The sequence below is a fragment of the Thalassophryne amazonica genome, chromosome 6 (assembly GCF_902500255.1).
Source record: "Thalassophryne amazonica chromosome 6, fThaAma1.1, whole genome shotgun sequence".
Lineage (NCBI taxonomy): Eukaryota > Metazoa > Chordata > Actinopteri > Batrachoidiformes > Batrachoididae > Thalassophryne > Thalassophryne amazonica.
The window spans coordinates 123,876,597-123,894,841 of NC_047108.1; the positions used below are offsets into that span (position 1 = coordinate 123,876,597).

At 42.0% G+C, this 18,245-nt stretch overlaps 1 protein-coding gene across 1 annotated transcript in view; it reads right to left on the minus strand.

Moving 5' to 3' along the window:
* The window catches only part of agrn (agrin), a 945,905-nt gene that overhangs the window by 22,396 nt on the left and 905,264 nt on the right, over positions 1 to 18,245 (minus strand). Inside the window, exons 35-38 of the mRNA XM_034173355.1 lie at positions 17,634 to 17,721; positions 10,813 to 10,836; positions 8,923 to 8,955; positions 5,562 to 5,786 (exon numbers count right to left, since the gene is read on the minus strand). Of these exons, the coding sequence (XP_034029246.1) occupies positions 5,562 to 5,786; positions 8,923 to 8,955; positions 10,813 to 10,836; positions 17,634 to 17,721 (370 nt within the window). The remainder of the gene's footprint in view (positions 1 to 5,561; positions 5,787 to 8,922; positions 8,956 to 10,812; positions 10,837 to 17,633; positions 17,722 to 18,245) is intronic.

Here is an 18,245-nt window from a genome sequence, read left to right on the forward strand (position 1 = left end):
GTTACAAATGATCTTCTTATGGCCTCGGACAGTGGACTCATCTCTGTGCTTGTTCTGTTAGACCTCAGTGCTGCTTTTGATACTGTTGACCATAAAATTTTATTACAGAGATTAGAGCATGCCATAGGTATTAAAGGCACTGCGCTGCGGTGGTTTGAATCATATTTGTCTAATAGATTACAATTTGTTCATGTAAATGGGGAATCTTCTTCACAGACTAAAGTTAATTATGGAGTTCCACAAGGTTCTGTGCTAGGACCAATTTTATTCACTTTATACATGCTTCCCTTAGGCAGTATTATTAGACGGTATTGCTTAAATTTTCATTGTTACGCAGATGATACCCAGCTTTATCTATCCATGAAGCCAGAGGACACACACCAATTAGCTAAACTGCAGGATTGTCTTACAGACATAAAGACATGGATGACCTCTAATTTCCTGCTTTTAAACTCAGATAAAACTGAAGTTATTGTACTTGGCCCCACAAATCTTAGAAACATGGTGTCTAACCAGATCCTTACTCTGGATGGCATTACCCTGACCTCTAGTAATACTGTGAGAAATCTTGGAGTCATTTTTGATCAGGATATGTCATTCAAAGCGCATATTAAACAAATATGTAGGACTGCTTTTTTGCATTTACGCAATATCTCTAAAATCAGAAAGGTCTTGTCTCAGAGTGATGCTGAAAAACTAATTCATGCATTTATTTCCTCTAGGCTGGACTATTGTAATTCATTATTATCAGGTTGTCCTAAAAGTTCCCTAAAAAGCCTTCAGTTAATTCAAAATGCTGCAGCTAGAGTACTGACGGGGACTAGAAGGAGAGAGCATATCTCACCCATATTGGCCTCTCTTCATTGGCTTCCTGTTAATTCTAGAATAGAATTTAAAATTCTTCTTCTTACTTATAAGGTTTTGAATAATCAGGTCCCATCTTATCTTAGGGACCTCGTAGTCCCATATCACCCCAATAGAGCGCTTCGCTCTCAGACTGCAGGCTTACTTGTAGTTCCTAGGGTTTGTAAGAGTAGAATGGGAGGCAGAGCCTTCAGCTTTCAGGCTCCTCTCCTGTGGAACCAGCTCCCAATTCAGATCAGGGAGACAGACACCCTCTCTACTTTTAAGATTAGGCTTAAAACTTTCCTTTTTGCTAAAGCTTATAGTTAGGGCTGGATCAGGTGACCCTGAACCATCCCTTAGTTATGCTGCTATAGACATAGACTGCTGGGGGGTTCCCATGATGCACTGTTTCTTTCTCTTTTTGCTCTGTATGCACCACTCTGCATTTATTCATTAGTGATCGATCTCTGCTCCCCTCCACAGCATGTCTTTTTCCTGGTTCTCTCCCTCAGCCCCAACCAGTCCCAGCAGAAGACTGCCCCTCCCTGAGCCTGGTTCTGCTGGAGGTTTCTTCCTGTTAAAAGGGAGTTTTTCCTTCCCACTGTAGCCAAGTGCTTGCTCACAGGGGGTCGTTTTGACCGTTGGGGTTTTACATAATTATTGTATGGCCTTGCCTTACAATATAAAGCGCCTTGGGGCAACTGTTTGTTGTGATTTGGCGCTATATTAAAAAATTGATTGATTGATTGATTGATATCGTTCTATCAAGGAGGTAACTATCTCAGCCTGAGTGTTACTAACGTTGTTTTCAGTAAATACATTGTTGCAGCTGTCTTCCTGAAGAACCGGCGTATGCCGCGACTGCTTCGCTCTGCATCCTGCCAGATAAGTGATTGACAGTAGCTGCACGAGTGTGGATGAGAGGTGGAGGTGGACTAACCACCATACTTGTTACAGGGTGTACACACACCCACACCTGACTGTTTTTGCTCTTCGCCAGCAGTACCAGATCCGACACGCGGACATGGTGGCCACCTGGGGGACTTGGAACTTGGCGGCTCCAGTATTCTCCTGGTTCGGTGGCGGAGGAAATCGTGTGGTTCCGGTTCTTCTCCAGACGGGCGTCTCCTATCGTCAAGCCTGCCCACACGACACCTTGATTGATTGACTTTGTATTCATTCTATAATCTGTGGTGTGCAGTTGTGGCATTCACAACAAGTAAAGTGTTCAAATTTGACTTCTCCTATTGTCCGTTCATTTGCGCCCCCTGTTGTGGGTCCGTGTCACTACACTTTCACAACAGGATATCTCGGCCACCTCGTCATGGACTCCGAGGGGCGTCACCCAGCAGTTGAACGGCCAATGGGAGAGCAGGGTGCACAGGCGTCTGCAGGAGGCGTGATTGGTGAGTTGCAGCACATCCTCACCACCTTTACTGCTCGGTTGGATCAGATGACCGAGCAAAACATCCTCCTGAACCGCAGGGTGGAGGCTCTCTCCGCACAGGTGGCAGCGAGCGCTCAGGGCGCTGCTCCAGCTCCTCCTCCTGCCGATCCTGTGCAGGATATAAACGTTCCACTGGTCGTTCAACGACCCCTCCCACCATCCCCTGAAGCATACATAAGCCCCCCAGAGCCGTACGGAGGTTGTGTGGAGACATGCGCAGACTTTCTTATGCAGTGTTCGCTCGTCTTTGCACAACGTCCCGTCATGTACGCGTCTGATGCTAGTAAAGTAGCTTATGTGATTAATCTGCTTCGAGGAGAGGCACGTGCTTGGGCTACGGCGCTTTGGGAGCAAAATTCACGGCTCCTTCATACGTACACTGGGTTTGTGAGGGAGTTCAAAACCGTGTTTGACCACCCTAACAGGGGAGAGACCGCTTCAACTGTGCTGCTGTCAATGAGACAGGGACGCCGGAGTGCAGCCACTTATGCAGTCGACTTCCGCATTGCGGCTGCGAGGTCTGGCTGGAATAACGCTGCGCTCCGCGCCGCCTTCGTAAACGGACTGTCGTCGTTCCTGAAGGAACACCTGGTGGCCAAGGATGAACCGCGGGAATTAGATGGGCTTATCGACCTCGTTATACGGTTAGACAATCGGTTGGAGGAACGCCATCGGGAACGAGACGAGGGGCGTGGCCGGGCACGCGCCGTCCCTCTTCCTTCCGGGTCCGAAAAAGGTCCGCCCTTCCCACGCTCCATGGCCTCTACGCTCCGTGTGGCTACAGCTCTCCCTGCTGACAAAGCTATGGACACGAGCAGGGCCACATTCAGACCACCGAATAGACAGAGGAGGCTTCCCCGCGGGGCGTGCTTTGTCTACGGCTCAATTGAGCATCAATTGAGAGACTGCCCCGAATGGTTAAACACCAACGCCCGCCCCTAAAAACTGGGCTTAGGGTGGGCCAAGACATTCACGTGGGACACACACATATATATATGACTATATATATATATATATAAAAATATAGTTGTACAAAGTACACTGGTGCATCTCGCACATTGCAGTTGATTTGTAAAAATAGATCATTAACATTTAAAAAAATGGCAATAAAAAATAGAGATCCAAAAGAGAGTCAATACGGAGCCCTGGAAGTGTCATTGCAAAATGTTTTGCATGTGGAGAGAATGTGCGCTCATTTTATGATATTGTGCGCACATTTTATGATATTGTGCGCACGTTTTATGATATTGTGTGCAAAACAAGGCCACGATCTACTTAAATGTGGCCACAATTTGTAAAACGTGCACTCAATATTGTCTTGACACATAAATGTTTTGCATGTGGAGAGAATGTGCGCTCGTTTTATGATATTGTGCGCACGTTTTGTGATATTGTGCACAAAACAAGGCCACGATCTACTTAAACATGGCCACAATTTGTAAAACGTGCACTCAATATTGTCTTGACACATAAATGTTTTGCATGTGGAGAGAATGTGCGCTCGTTTTATGATATTGTGCGCTCGTTTTATGATATTGTGTGCACGTTTTGTGATATTGTGCGCAAAACAAGGCCACAATCTACTTAAACATGGCCACAATTTGTAGAATGTGCACTCAATATTGTCTTGACACATAAATGTTTTGCATGTGGAGAGAATGTGCGCTTGTTTGATGATATTGTGTGCACGTTTTATGATATTGTGCGCAAAACAAGGCCACAATCTACTTAAACATGGCCACAATTTGTAAAACGTGCACTCAATATTGTCTTGACACATAAATGTTTTGCATGTGGAGAGAATGTGCGCTCGTTTTATGATATTGTGCGCTCGTTTTATAATATCGTGCGCACGTTTTGTGATATTGTGCACAAAACAAGGGCACGATCTACTTAAACATGGCCACAATTTGTAAAACGTGCACTCAATATTGTCTGGACACATAAATGTTTTGCATGTGGAGAGAATATGCGCTCGTTTTATGATATTGTGCGCACATTTTATGATATTGTGCACAAAACAAGGCCACGATCTACTTAAACATGGCCACAATTTGTAAAACTTGCACTCAATATTGTCTTGACACATAAATGTTTTGCATGTGGAGAGAATGTGCGCTCGTTTTATGATATTGTGCACTCGTTTTATGATATTGTGCGCACATTTTATGATATTGTGTGCACGTTTTATGATATTGTGCGCTCGTTTTATGATATTGTGTGCACGTTTTGTGATATTGTGCGCAAAACAAGGCCACGATCTACTTAAACATGGCCACAATTTGTAGAACGTGCACTCAATATTGTCTTGACACATAAATGTTTTGCATGTGGAGAAAATGTGCACTTGTTTGATGATATTGTGCGCACGTTTTATGATATTGTGCGCAAAACAAGGCCACGATCTACTTAAACATGGCCACAATTTGTAAAACGTGCACTCAATATTGTCTTGACACATAAATGTTGGCTATTAGCCAACAAACCAGGAGACAGTGTAATACATTTCCTCATTAGAAATGGATGTGGTCAGGGTGTCATGGTTTGGGCGCACAAGGACATATAGAGAACTATAGCTGCCCAGCATGGCATCATCTAGAGTTTAAGCACATTAAAAAGGATGGTGAGGGTGAAGTGTCTCCCCATCGTGAGGATGATAATTTAGGTCATATAATTTTGAACGAAAGGAAAACGTGCACACGTTTTATTAATTTGAGGGCTCAATTAAAGGAAAACATGCACATGTTTTATTAATTCGAGGGCTTAATTAAAGGAAAACGTGTGCACAAATTATCACGGCCAGCAAAACGTGAACACGTTGTATTAATTTGTGGGCTCATTAAAGGAAAACGTGCGCACAAATGATCATGGCCAGAAAAAAAAAAAATCACTTTAAGTGACCTCTCCAGGGTTCCGTAAGTCAATGAAATTAACAAATAAAAATCTAATAAAATGAAAAAATAATAATAAATAAAACTCTTCTGTTTACAAAATTGTGTGAATGTGGAATTTTTCAGACAGCTTTTTTTTAAAATTCTTGTTTCCTTGTGATTTCTATCTTTAAGTGTAATTTTAAGATGAGTGTCTCGGCTGTCCTGCTGCACTGCAGTTGCATCATGTTCAAGCATGACGAGCTGTGACGATAAATTTAATCTGAGACTCAGCGCTCATCGTTGTGCAGCAGGAGATTGCTGTGAGGAGCTGAGGCGCTCCGACAGTATAAATAAAGTGCAATCACAGTTTTACTCACTGACATTTCCCATCTTACCGGCTGGCTTTGATGCGGATCCAGCGGTTGGTGTCGACACGCACCGAGGAGCGCAGCACCACGGGCTTGGAGCCCAAGTCGTACGTCATCTGGACGTGCCCGTCCACGATGACCAGGGCGATGTAGTCGGAGCGCTCCACGCCCTTCCCGCTCCACAGCACCAGGCCCTGGGTCGCCTCCGTCCTGATGCTCAGCTCAAACTTGTTCACGAGCAGAGCTTTCTCACTGGCACAGCAGAAGAAACCTCAGTTATCTTTGGATCTAATGACTCAAAAAGCTTTTCAATCACCAGTGGAGCTGACACAGTACTGCTGCTGTATCAATGCCACAATACCCATGATTCCCCTGTGACACCTGGCTCTTTATAACACACACACAGCCTGAAAGGTTCCTCTAGAGACACATGAGAAGAATCAGGTTGTAAGTGAGATTTGGAGGCTGTTTTCCGTCTCGGATCCCCACAGTCCTGCTGAGCCTGAACTGCACTGCTGCTCCGTGATATCTGTGTGCGTGTGCACGTGTGGCGTTTAGGCAGCTGTTTGATCCTCACTCTCCTGACTGTTACGGCTGTGTGGGTGATTTGGATGCTGAGACGAGGTGAGTCCTATCTCGCTTTAACAGACACTCGACATCACTGTCATCGCTGTGTGCGGAAAAACACAAAACGTGGCGTGCACCTCGTGCATGCACATGCCCGTGCTGCCTGTGTCTCCTCTGCAGTCCACACACATCCTGGGGGTGGGACTTAAGGTTTACACCCATTCCCAAGGGAGGGAGAGGAGGGTGATATTATCAACAAAAATTAATCAATTTCTCCAGAAAGTGATCCTCTGGAATAGCTTGAAGCAGTGAATGAAACAGTTGCTTCAGAAAATGATTCATTCACTTGAAATGTTCAAAGATCTATGCAAATTAATGACAGGAAACAATAATTTACTGTTTGAAAAGGCTTGAAATGTTCAATACGCCAAGTGCTTCACAAAATGTTTCAAAATGCAACACAGTGAAGATTCCATATGTTGAAAATATGAGTCACTGTTTCAAAAGTAGTCTCTCGTTTTCACTCGGCGTTGCCACAGCAGATCCAAGGTGGATTTGCATGTTGATTTAAGTTTTATGTCAGATGTTCCTGACACAACTCCACATTACATGGAGAATGGGCAAGGGTGGCCGTCAATCGGGAAAATATATAAATATTTGAAAAAAAAAATGATTACTACAGTAAACTGTTTTGAAATTTGGAGGCTTTTATTAAAGCAATATTTTTTTAAATAATTTTATGAAGAACCTACTGCAGGGAGCAGTCACAACAGAAAATGTTGCATATCTTCGCAACATTACTTGAGATAAGCATGAAACTTTACACAATGATCTATAATATTGAGCAAAGGATGTCTGCCAAATTTGGGAGAAGTAGGTCACTAGTGGGCACCACATATGGAAAAGGGGAAAATCTGACTTAGAATACATGCAAAAAATAGCATGAACATCTGTTTTTTTGGGACTGGACTGTTTTTTTGTGAACCACTTTGTGACTTTTGTGTCTGTAATAAATGCTATATAATTGAATCAGGGCAACTCTAAGGGAACGGAATTTCAATGACAGCAAAATATGGCCATATTTGGGCTCCAAAAAAAAAAAAAAAAAGTTTGGGAACCACTGGCCTCGAGGACAGGAGGATGTCCTCAAAATAAGTTTCTGGTTATTCCCGCGATGTCATCACTCTGTATGTAGGTGTGTGGGAGTGCGTGCATCTGCCAGATGGATCGACTGCAACTTTATTCAAACGGAACATAAACAAAGTGAACATACACACAAGATTTTTTTCTAAAAAGCACAATACTGGACATAAATATTCAACAAGACAAAACACTGAGACAGAGCTGGTCTTGCAAACTGAAATGTCCCCCCCTAAAAATCGGTCCGCCCTGCCTTCACTGCATATGTGTCATTTGGGACCACAGCAGCTCATCTGACACTGAATCTCTACACCCAAAGCGATCAAAACGAATAATGTGATTATTAACCATCAGATGACAAAGTAAAACCTCTTAAATCATTCTTAAGTCAGTTTTAAGCAGAAACGAGGAGATAATCCGTGAGTTGTTGCTGATGCTTTGAAATGACGGAGGCGCAGTGAACGCAGCAGCTCGCAGCTCGCCTGGCTGCTGCGCTCTGATCGCTTCGTCCGTCTTTTATTATGAAAAAATGATGAATTTATGCGGAAATGATTGATGATGTACAAAAGCTTCAGATATCTGTCGCTGAGAAAGATGATGACTGCAGTGCAGTTTTAAGCAAAAACGAGGTGATAATCGGTGAACCGCATGCACAGTGAAGGCAGGACGGACTGATTTTTAGCGAGGACCTTTCGGTCTGCAACACCGGTACAACAAACGCAGAGGCTCATGGGAGCACAAACAAGACAGTAAATGGAGGTTTGTGTGGGGAAAAACAGAGTATGACAACATTTCCTGAAGGAGTATTTTCTCCTTTTCTACTCAGTTCTGTTACTTAATGAACATGAATAAATACTATCAGGTATGTAAGCAGTGGAATGATATTTTACTTTGCTCTTAATTAAGCGCTGGCCTAAAGCGAGGCAGCTTCGTCAGCTCAACTGTAACTGTTTACATCAGCAGACGAGGGAACGGCTTCAAAATTTAATTTGATTTTCTCTTTCAAAAACATGCTTAGTGTGAAAAATCTGACCCCGTGATTAACTGAGTCCGCTGAGGTAAACGGGGGAAAAAGATGTAAGAACGTCTTTTTTTTGCAGTAGAGAGAGAGAGACAGAGAGAACTTTAGTACAGCTTACAGCTTGGTGAAGCCTTTTGCTGGCAAACCCTCAAAGAGCTCACAGGCCCCAATAAATCTCCAGCTTGTCAGTGATAAGTTCAAGGTTATTAAAAGTGCTGAATATAACATGAATAAAACAACACAGGTGTTGGGAATCACAAACATAACACCGGCTTCACGGCTTTCTGGTGTGTTTCACCTTCCGCTCATAAACACCAAGACTTTATCTGCTGCTTGTATCTACTGAAGCTCAAAGCAGCTACCAGCCTGCTGTTCTCTGCATGAGCTCTAGGTGGCAGTAGTGGTTAAACTAATGGAGGGCAGCAGAGTGCAACGGCTCCTTCTCACGCTATCATATCTCTGAACTTTACAATTAATTGAAGTGCATTCAGAGAGGATCTGTAATTCATAATGGCAACAACACCATCTCACTCATGGCAGCAGTGTGGGAGGATGAGCCCTGTCACAGCTTTGCGGGTTTGTCAAGCAAAAGGGGAGGATGGGGAGGTCAAAGGTCAGGGAGGCGGTGGCACTAATGGCTAAAAGCTTTGAGAGACTCACCTCTGGTCAGATGGGTTCTCCAGAGACTTGGGACTTAAGGGATCAGGGGAGGAAGTCAACAGCATGCAGATAAGTGCAAGAGGCCAGACAAAAGGAAAGAAGGGGGGAGGAAAGAAAGGAAAGGAAGGATGTCGTGAGCCAGCTAGGTGACTGCATTGCAAAGGGGGGGGGGGTCGAGTACACCTGAGTGTTCTCGACAACACTACTGTCCTTGACAGACGTCTGTAGGCGCTGCTGTGTGATCATAGTTGCGTCTACAAACTGACACTCTCAGGCGAACCAGTATGAACAAGATGAACGAGTAAAGCTCCAAAACATCCAGGGATGACGTTGAATCTCCATACGAGGACAAAGGCTACTTCAAGTCTAATAATTGGACATCTCCTTGATATTTATGGTGCTGTGGGGCACAATGCAGCAGCAATTACCTTCTGTCTTGAGATGCGACGAATGACAAAAATCGGGCAATCTTCAAAAATGGGGTCAAGCGCCGAGTCAGTGGAGAGAGTTGCAGCCAGATATGATTTGTCAGAGAAATAAATGGAGGTTTAGCATATCAACCTCAGCTTTCAAGTAATAGCGGCGAGGTGAAGGGTAACAATCAAAAGGTTCTGCAAATAGTAACGCAACCATTAACCCCAGGTGAGCTTCCGCTAAGCTCTAAATCCCCTCTGGAGAAATTTATACCTTTTGGTGACAAAAAACAAATTGCACCAAACTGATCGGCGCACTTTTCAGAGTGCGGCGCAGAGCTCCGGTTTGCTTTCAGTCGAGTTCATTGTGGCTCTTAGGGAACGTGACAGCCATTACACTTTTGACAGTGCGGCTCCGAGGGCCGCCGTCCCCTCCTGCTAAGTGAGACTGATTCCCCGTAGCTACGCGCTGCAGAGAGAGGAGGTCTAATCTGCAAAGAGGGACAAATCTGTGATTAACACGTAACTGTCTCTCTGTGCAGAGGACGCTGTAATTATTCACAATTATAGTTACAGATCTGGCAAAAATGAAATGACAGAAGCCCTGGCGTGGTTCGGATCTGTGGGCTGAATCCACTCGGCTTAATTTGTGCTGAATCTTGCTTCACTGCTTTGTGGGGATTAAAAAAAGAGGTTACTTATCGAGCTAATGAGCAGGAAGTAAAGCCTTAATAACTAACTTACGACTGAGGGCTTTTTTTTTCTTTCTAAACACCAACTCTACAGTAGAGGACCGGCAGCAGAATCTAGGATAAGAGGTATTTGCTGCAGCTTTCAACGGGTCTCATTCATTTTCCACAAAGCTGATAATGCCGTTCAGCGTAAAGTGAACGGCAATTCATTTCATTTATGGAACAGTTACAACATGCATAAAATACAGCGCATTTGGTTTCTCTGCAGCTGAAGCACAATGCTTATCATGCACACGTTCATGCTCGACTTTACGCTGGGAGTAAGGAAGAAATGATGCTGCAAAATGTTAAAAATAATGAAATGTGTCAAATTAAATTATGGTTAAAGAGCCTGAATAGAAAATCTGACATTTGTGGTGGAGATGATTTTAATGATTTTTTTTTCTCTTTTTTCCTGTGGGACTGGCAGAGGTGGCACGAAGTCACTTTCAAGTCATTCTCAAGTCATCAATCTGCAAGTCCCAAGTCAAGTCTCAAGTCAGCCTGCAAACAATTGATGGTCATTATGACTTGAGACTTGATTGGGACTTGCTGATTCATGACTTGAGAGTGACTTTGTCCCACCTCTGGTGATTGGGAATGAATTATGGTTGGAAACTGAATGGACTGTAATTTATTTTCACTTGGGTTAACTATAAAAAATGAGGGTGTTTTTTTATTTTTTATTGCTGTTAGTTGGGTTTGATTTGACGCTGGGCACAGACCCAGATGATAAATCTACTTACTCTGGGATCTCATTGGTCAGTTGGCTTGAGTGAAAAGGAAAAACAGTGAAGGGCATTTACTGCACGAATCAAGACACAACGTAGACAATGACAAGGCGCAGACAAAACAAATGACAGACAGTGCTGAAACCATGGAAACACAGCAAAGCCACATAGACACACACACACATATTGGGTTGTTTTTGAGGGTGCACATGAATTTTGTGGTGATCTGCAGACTGTGGCCCATTTTCACACCTGTGAATGTTTGTGTGAAGAACTGTGAGATGAAGATACACGGACATATGCTTGATGTCTTTTCAGGTTTGTCACATAAACATGTGCTTTATGCCAACCTGGAGGCATGCTGCTGCCAACCTGCTCGATGGATAGAAGACTAAAAATGTCACATCGGCTCCTAAAGGGACACGATTTCTCTTATTGTACATGAAGGTGTTTTACACATACAGTACCTCATCAGCTTTTCCTTTGCCTTTGATGGGATATGCAGGCTTGTATACAAAAATAGACCAACATTTAGTGCTGCCACCTCACAATGAGAAGATCCTGGGATCAATTCCAGCCGCTTCCTTTCACAGCCCAACAACATCCTAATTAGTAGCTACAAGTTTGACCTGAGTGAATGCACTGGGAACTAGTGGCTGCACGGACCATCAGTCGACCATACTGCCCTGCAATAATGCTTGACATTTGACCCCAAGTACTCACTATTACCTTGGGAGGTCATGCAACTTGTATTCCAAAGTAATTTATAGTATATCAATAAAATAGTGGTGTAACAGTACACAAAAAACACAGCAAAAACAAGAAACATGGCATTGAAGATATTTAGCCTGTTTTTTAAGGTACAGTGTAACTGAATAGTCATTCCAGATTGTTAGAAAATGGTATTTTTTTTCTTGAATTTAAGTAAAAATATATGATTAAAAATAAGTTCCACTCATGTATTTTCTTCCCCTCTCTTCATTATGCAACTTATAGTCCAGAAAATAAAGTAGCCACTTTAAATTGTAATTAAAACCAATTTTTACCCAAGGCCAATAAATATGGTATTGTGAAGGCTTTTCGTCCACCCAATCGTATGTCTGTCTGTCTGTCTGTGCTCAGCATAATGGCCCAGTCTGAACGAAGGAAAAAAAGTCACAAAGTCACAAATCGTCTAGAAAAGGTGGACAAATGAGCCTGTGCTTCTCCCATCACCGAAAAGACCACATAAGGGAATGTAACAAAACCAAACTTAACAAAAGAAAAACAAAGGGAATGCTGACCTTGACGCTTTAAACAAAATCAAAATGAAACATGCGAATGTGCGCAGAGCCATTCCAGCCGGATGCGTAAATAGTTAAAGTAGTTGATAAAAACCTTCTTGCCGCTATTGTTTCTGTATGAAAACATTGTTTTTCCTCCCACACATGGACAAGTCACGTTCAGCTCGTCGGATCTTTAGTTACTGATCAGATATCGTCAACCTTTGTGGAAGACATCAGAGTTGGGAGGCTGGACGAAGTTGGACGACAGTCAAATGGAACGCTGACGGTACGGGAACTATGCAAATGACGAGGAACCGTAAAGACAGAAAGCAAAATGGAATACAGACAAATTGAAGTTGTTGTCAGGATTCGTTCACCTTTTTTTTTAACAGTTTGAAAATTCTGATGAAGTGTCAGCTGCAGGAATGAAGCTGGACGATGGTTAAATGACATCTCTGAAAGTCAACGTAAGTCCAGATTTCTTGTTTTGGCTTCGGTGTCCTTCGTTAGTGCCAGGTCACCGGGGCTTAAGTCCAGTCCACTTACTGCCAGACTCTTAAAATTCACAGGGAACATTCCTGGGACACAGACCTTGGACAAGTTCAAAGATTATCTTAAGAGGTTGAAATTTCACAGTCCATTTCAATCTAATCTATTTTGTTTTTGAGTGACGCTGGTGACAACCAATCAGAGGAGAGCTGCACTGTGACGTCAGTTACTGGTCTCTTCAAAACTGCTTTGTTTTGTGTGTTTATGGGTTATTCTTTAACTACGGGCACTATTGGCCTTGTAAATGTAATTTCCACCACACCATTGCCTTACAATATAAAGCGCCTTGGGGCAACTGTTTGTTGTGTTTTGGCATTATATACATGTGCTCTGATGTCACTGTTTATCTCCATAGAATCTACCCAAACAATCTTTCATACAAACTGTTTAAAGGGACATTACAGTGTTGTGGTGGAAATTACGGCAGTAGTGTGGGACAACTACATTTTGTTTAAAAAAAATCACAACAGTTGTATGACATTGAATACCCCAATTATGTTTTCATTATTTTACTTATATTTTATTCAGAGATATTTTAAAATATTACAAAAAACGTTTTTTTTTTACCATTCATTTTTATCATTGAAGATCAAAAGTCTGGGTGTGGGACACGCATAAAATGGCAATATTTGCATATAATGATGCTGAAAAAAGGTGAAAAAGTCATCATAGACTACTAGAACAAATTTCTTAAAACACTTTCATTGTAAAGATAACTACAAAAGTGTGAAATTTCCCCTTTTTTCTGTTTTTCATACAATATGATCAAAGGACATAATAAGTGCCCGTAGTCTAAGAATCACCCTTATATACGTTTCTCATATACAACCCCTGGCAAAAATTATGGAATCACCGGCCTCAGAGGATGTTCATTCAGTTGTTTAATTTTGTAGAAAAAAAGCAGATCACAGACATGACACAAAACTAAAGTCATTTCAAATGGCAACTTTCTGGCTTTAAGAAACACTATAAGAAATCAAGAAAAAAAGATTGTGGCAGTCAGTAATGGTTACTTTTTTAGACCAAGCAGAGGAAAAAAATATGGAATCACTCAATTCTGAGGAAAAAAGTATGGAATCACCCTGTAAATTTTCATCCCCAAAACTAACACCTGCATCAAATCAGATCTGCTCATTGACATTGACCCTATGCCATGACATTGACCCTATGTGTCTTTTTGCAAGGAATGTTTTTGCAGTTTTTGCTCTATGGCAAGATGCATTATCATCTTGAAAAATGATTACATCATCCCCAAACATCCTTTCAATTGTCCAAAATATCAACATAAACTTGTGCATTTATTGATGATGTAATGACAGCCATCTCCCCAGTGCCTTTACCTGACATGCAGCCCCATATCATCAATGACTGTGGAAATTTACATGTTCTCTTCAGGCAGTCATCTTTATAAATCTCATTGGAAAGGCACCAAACAAATGTTCCAGCATCATCACCTTGCCCAATGCAGATTCGAGATTCATCATTGAATATGACTTTCATCCAGTCATCCACAGTCCACAATTGCTTTTCCTTAGCCCATTGTTTTTTTCTGTTTAGGTGTTAATGATGGCTTTCGTTTAGCTTTTCTGTATGTAAATCCCATTTCCTTTAGGCGGTTTCTTACAGTTCGGTCACAGAGGTTGACTCCAGTTTCCTCCCATTCGTTCCTCATTTGTTTTGTTGTACATTTTTCGATTTTTGAGACATATTGATGTAAGTTTTCTGTCTTGACGCTTTGATGTCTTCCTTGGTCTACCAGTATGTTTGCCTTTAACAACCTTCCCATGTTGTTTGTATTTGGTCCAGAGTTTAGACACAGCTGACTGTGAACAACCAACATCTTTTGCAACATTGCGTGATGATTTACTCTCTTTTAAGAGTTTGATAATCCTCTCCTTTGTTTCAATTGATATCTCTCGTGTTGGAGCCATGATTCATGTCAGTCTACTTGGTGCAACAGCATTCCAAGGTGTGTTCACTCCTTTTTAGATGCAGACTAACGAGCAGATCTGATATGATGCAGGTGTTAGTTTTGGGGATGAAAATTTACAGGGTGATTCCATAATTTTTTCCTCAGAATTGAGTGATTCCATATTTTTTTCCTCTGCTTGGTCTAAAAAAGTAACCGTTACTGACTGCCACAATCTTTTTTTCTTGATTTCTTATAGTGTTTCTTAAAGCCAGAAAGTTGCCATTTGAAATGACTTTAGTTTTGTGTCATGTCTGTGATCTGCTTTTTTTCTACAAAATTAAACAACTGAATGAACATCCTCCGAGGCCGGTGATTCCATAATTTTTGCCAGGGGTTGTATTATCTAAAAGCTAGTGATAAACAAACACTTCTAAAACTGAAAGCACTATTTTTGTAACCTAATAACAGGGGAGGTTAGCATAGTGATGTCACTTCCTGTAGCTACTTGCTAACAGCTTTGTTTTGATATATTATGTAAAAGCTAGCGAGAAATAAACACTTTTAAATCTAAAAATGCTGTTTTTCTAACCTGATAACACCTCTACAATCATTTACAAGGCATTTTGCGGATGTTAGCTTGCACGCTAATTTTCGCTAACTCAAAGCTAACTTCCTATGGAGTTAAATTTGTCTCATTAATAACCGCAAAAGCACAGAGGGTGATCTACATATATTCCATGATTTGCACGAAATGAAAAAAAAAGATGATTTGATTTGAACATGTACAAATTGTACGTAACACTATAGGATCTTAATAATGAATTAAACAACTGCAAATTATAAAGAACACAATGCTCATATGGTCGAGGGTATTTTAGGATTGCATTATATTTTAGAATGCGTTTCTGAATAGCTTTTCATTATGGCAGATTCTACAAAGTGGGGTTTCATGCTGAAAACTGCCTTCCATTTCCTGCCACAACGTGCATGTGGACAATCTCCAATGGAATTCAACACTATGGACCCAAAAAGGTAAACTTGTGACAGGAAGGACCACAATGGCAAGGAAATGGCTGAAACCTGGCATGACACGGGACCCCGACAGGATGCGACATGCCAGAAGCCGGAAGTGTACGGTAGTGTCACGTACTTCAGGTACACATGCGGAGTGCGCTAACGTCCAACCTGGATATAGTGACCAAGTTTTTCGGTACTGAAAATAGTATCACCAGACCGGTAGAGCTGGATCTCTATATTCAACTATGCGAATATTCATTCATTAATGTCTATGTCTGATTTAAAATTTGGAATTTGGATATTTGTGGGTTTTTTCTGAATGGTTACCACTGTGGTTACCACCTGCTTGCATCCGTCACTGGATCAAGCCACAACAACTACTGTGGGATCAACAACAGATTTCCAGAAATTTGAACAATGGACATCTAACAATGAGAACTTTCGACAACTGATGGTCGAGCTTCAAAAACTTCACAAAGTATAACCAGATGTCTTCTGTCTTCCCAAGAATAATAATTTAAAGTCTTGCTTATAATATTCGCTTGATTACACCCCTATTCCACATGGGCGCCATACTATTATGATCGCTCACAATCCAACAAAAGTGCAAAAATGGGATGAAACAGCTTACTCCGGCATGCCTCCTAACAGACTGGCTTACAAAGGCAACTGGCTGGCTTATGAAATGCAGACCTGGCAACCCACCCAAAAACTAAAGTAAGGAACTGCACCAGGCTATGTCCTCAACCAGAACTGCAACAAGCGGTGCTTCTGCCTCAAATTTTTACCCGGATGGAGCACGATCAAACAAGTACTTACTAGGAATACCCCAATTTGCCACATTGATGATTTGGCGAATAGGGATGAAATTTTTGAACAGTTTGAAATTTTCAAATTTGGTGCCAATGATGGCCATAGCTACTATGTATACCAACTTTGATCAAAATTGACAAAGATAGATCAAGAAGTTACTACGATGCTTCAAAACATGCTCTGATTTGCTATTTGGGAAGAAACAGGAGGGACTGGCGCTCTGTGGAACAGCCCCATTACATTTACGGGAGCCAGTCAGACTATGATTTTATGGGAAATAGAATCAAACACTAACCTGCCATTTGTATTCCTGGTGTTTGGTGACGGTTCTTCATCTGAATTTTGAGATATCAAGTTGTTCCAACCAGTGGAATCTATTATGGGTTGCATTGCTGCAACATTTCTGTCCTTGCATGTTTGAAATTTCTTTGCCATTTATTTTGTTTTTTATTCATATGGCCAAAGCAGATGGTCAACCCACAGGCACTGGTCTGCTTGAGGTTTCTTCCTATAATCAAAAAACACCTGAGGGAGTTTTTTCTGACCACTGTTGCCAGTGTACTTGCTCATGGGGTGAGTAATGTTAGACTTTACTCTCATGAAGCTCCTTGAGGTGACTTGTATTGTGATTAGGCGGTGTATAAATAAATAAAATTGCTCGGAATTTTCTATTATAGCCATGTTTCAAATATTTCTTCATCTTTTACACTTGGAACTTAATAGGTCACGTGGATATGGACTATCGCTAATAAATCACTGCCTTCTCATGTAGTTTTAATAATGATGTTGAGTCAGCTACTCAAACTCAACTCGAATTTCAGAACTGTTGACCTTTGAAAAAATCATGGTGTAAGCCCTACTGTGAACCTGTCTAGGGTGAACACTGCCTCAGTGCATGCTGGGATTGCACAGTTTACCTCTTCAGGTGCTTGTTTTTAGAAACAATTTCAAACGGCACAGAAATGTAATTGCACTATTACTGTCCAGTGTGTCCTAAAAAGTCGACCCCAGAGGGAAATGAGAGCGCTCAGGGCCACACGGTGACTGTTAATCCTTTCGCTAATTAGTGAAATCTTGTCAAAAGTGGAGCGGAACTGCGATGGTAAAAGGGCTGCACACAGTTCACCCTGAAGCCGTCGCTCTGATGATATCATCAACATGGCCATCATAGCTGGCACAGGGTGGGGAAGGATAGACGAAGGTGTTATTTGGCCAATAGCTATTACAGTGGAAATGTTTAATGAAGAGATGTGAGACGTTCTTCATGTCCTCTCCCTTACCTCTTGGTAACAGCATTGTGGTACTCGATGAACGTCTGCCCGTCAAAGGCAATGGCTTCAGTCTCACCGGCAGACTTCTCGTAGATGACTGTGGAGAAGGGCGGGGCGATGAAGAGGATGAGATCACGCCAATCAATAAAACCAAGGCTTTTTTTATTAGAGCCAAAGGCAATGGACTGTGAGCAAATGTGACAGGGCGAGTGCTCGAGTGTTTGTACTAATGTATTGTATTATATAATGTTTGTATTAATGAGGGACAGCCGGCTGCACCCACAAGGTTAATGAGAAATGTGACGAGAGAGTACGCGAAACATCAGCCCACGGCGAGCGGAGAGGAGGCAGAGTGACACTAAGATGATGAAAAGAATGTGCAACTCTCGGAAATGAGCATTTCATCATTTTTCATAACTGTCGATTGAGTTTCAAATCAACACTTACCTGATATCACTTCTCATAACAAAATGCTTCAAGCAGTTTGACAGGATGGAGCGGAACCAAAGCACAGAAGAAAAAGCTGACCGTCTCCAGAAGGCAGCAGTTACGCTCTTGTTACACGTTAAAAAGCACGCTTCCTTTGGAATCAAACAAAAATGTGTTTGATGTGGAAATAGA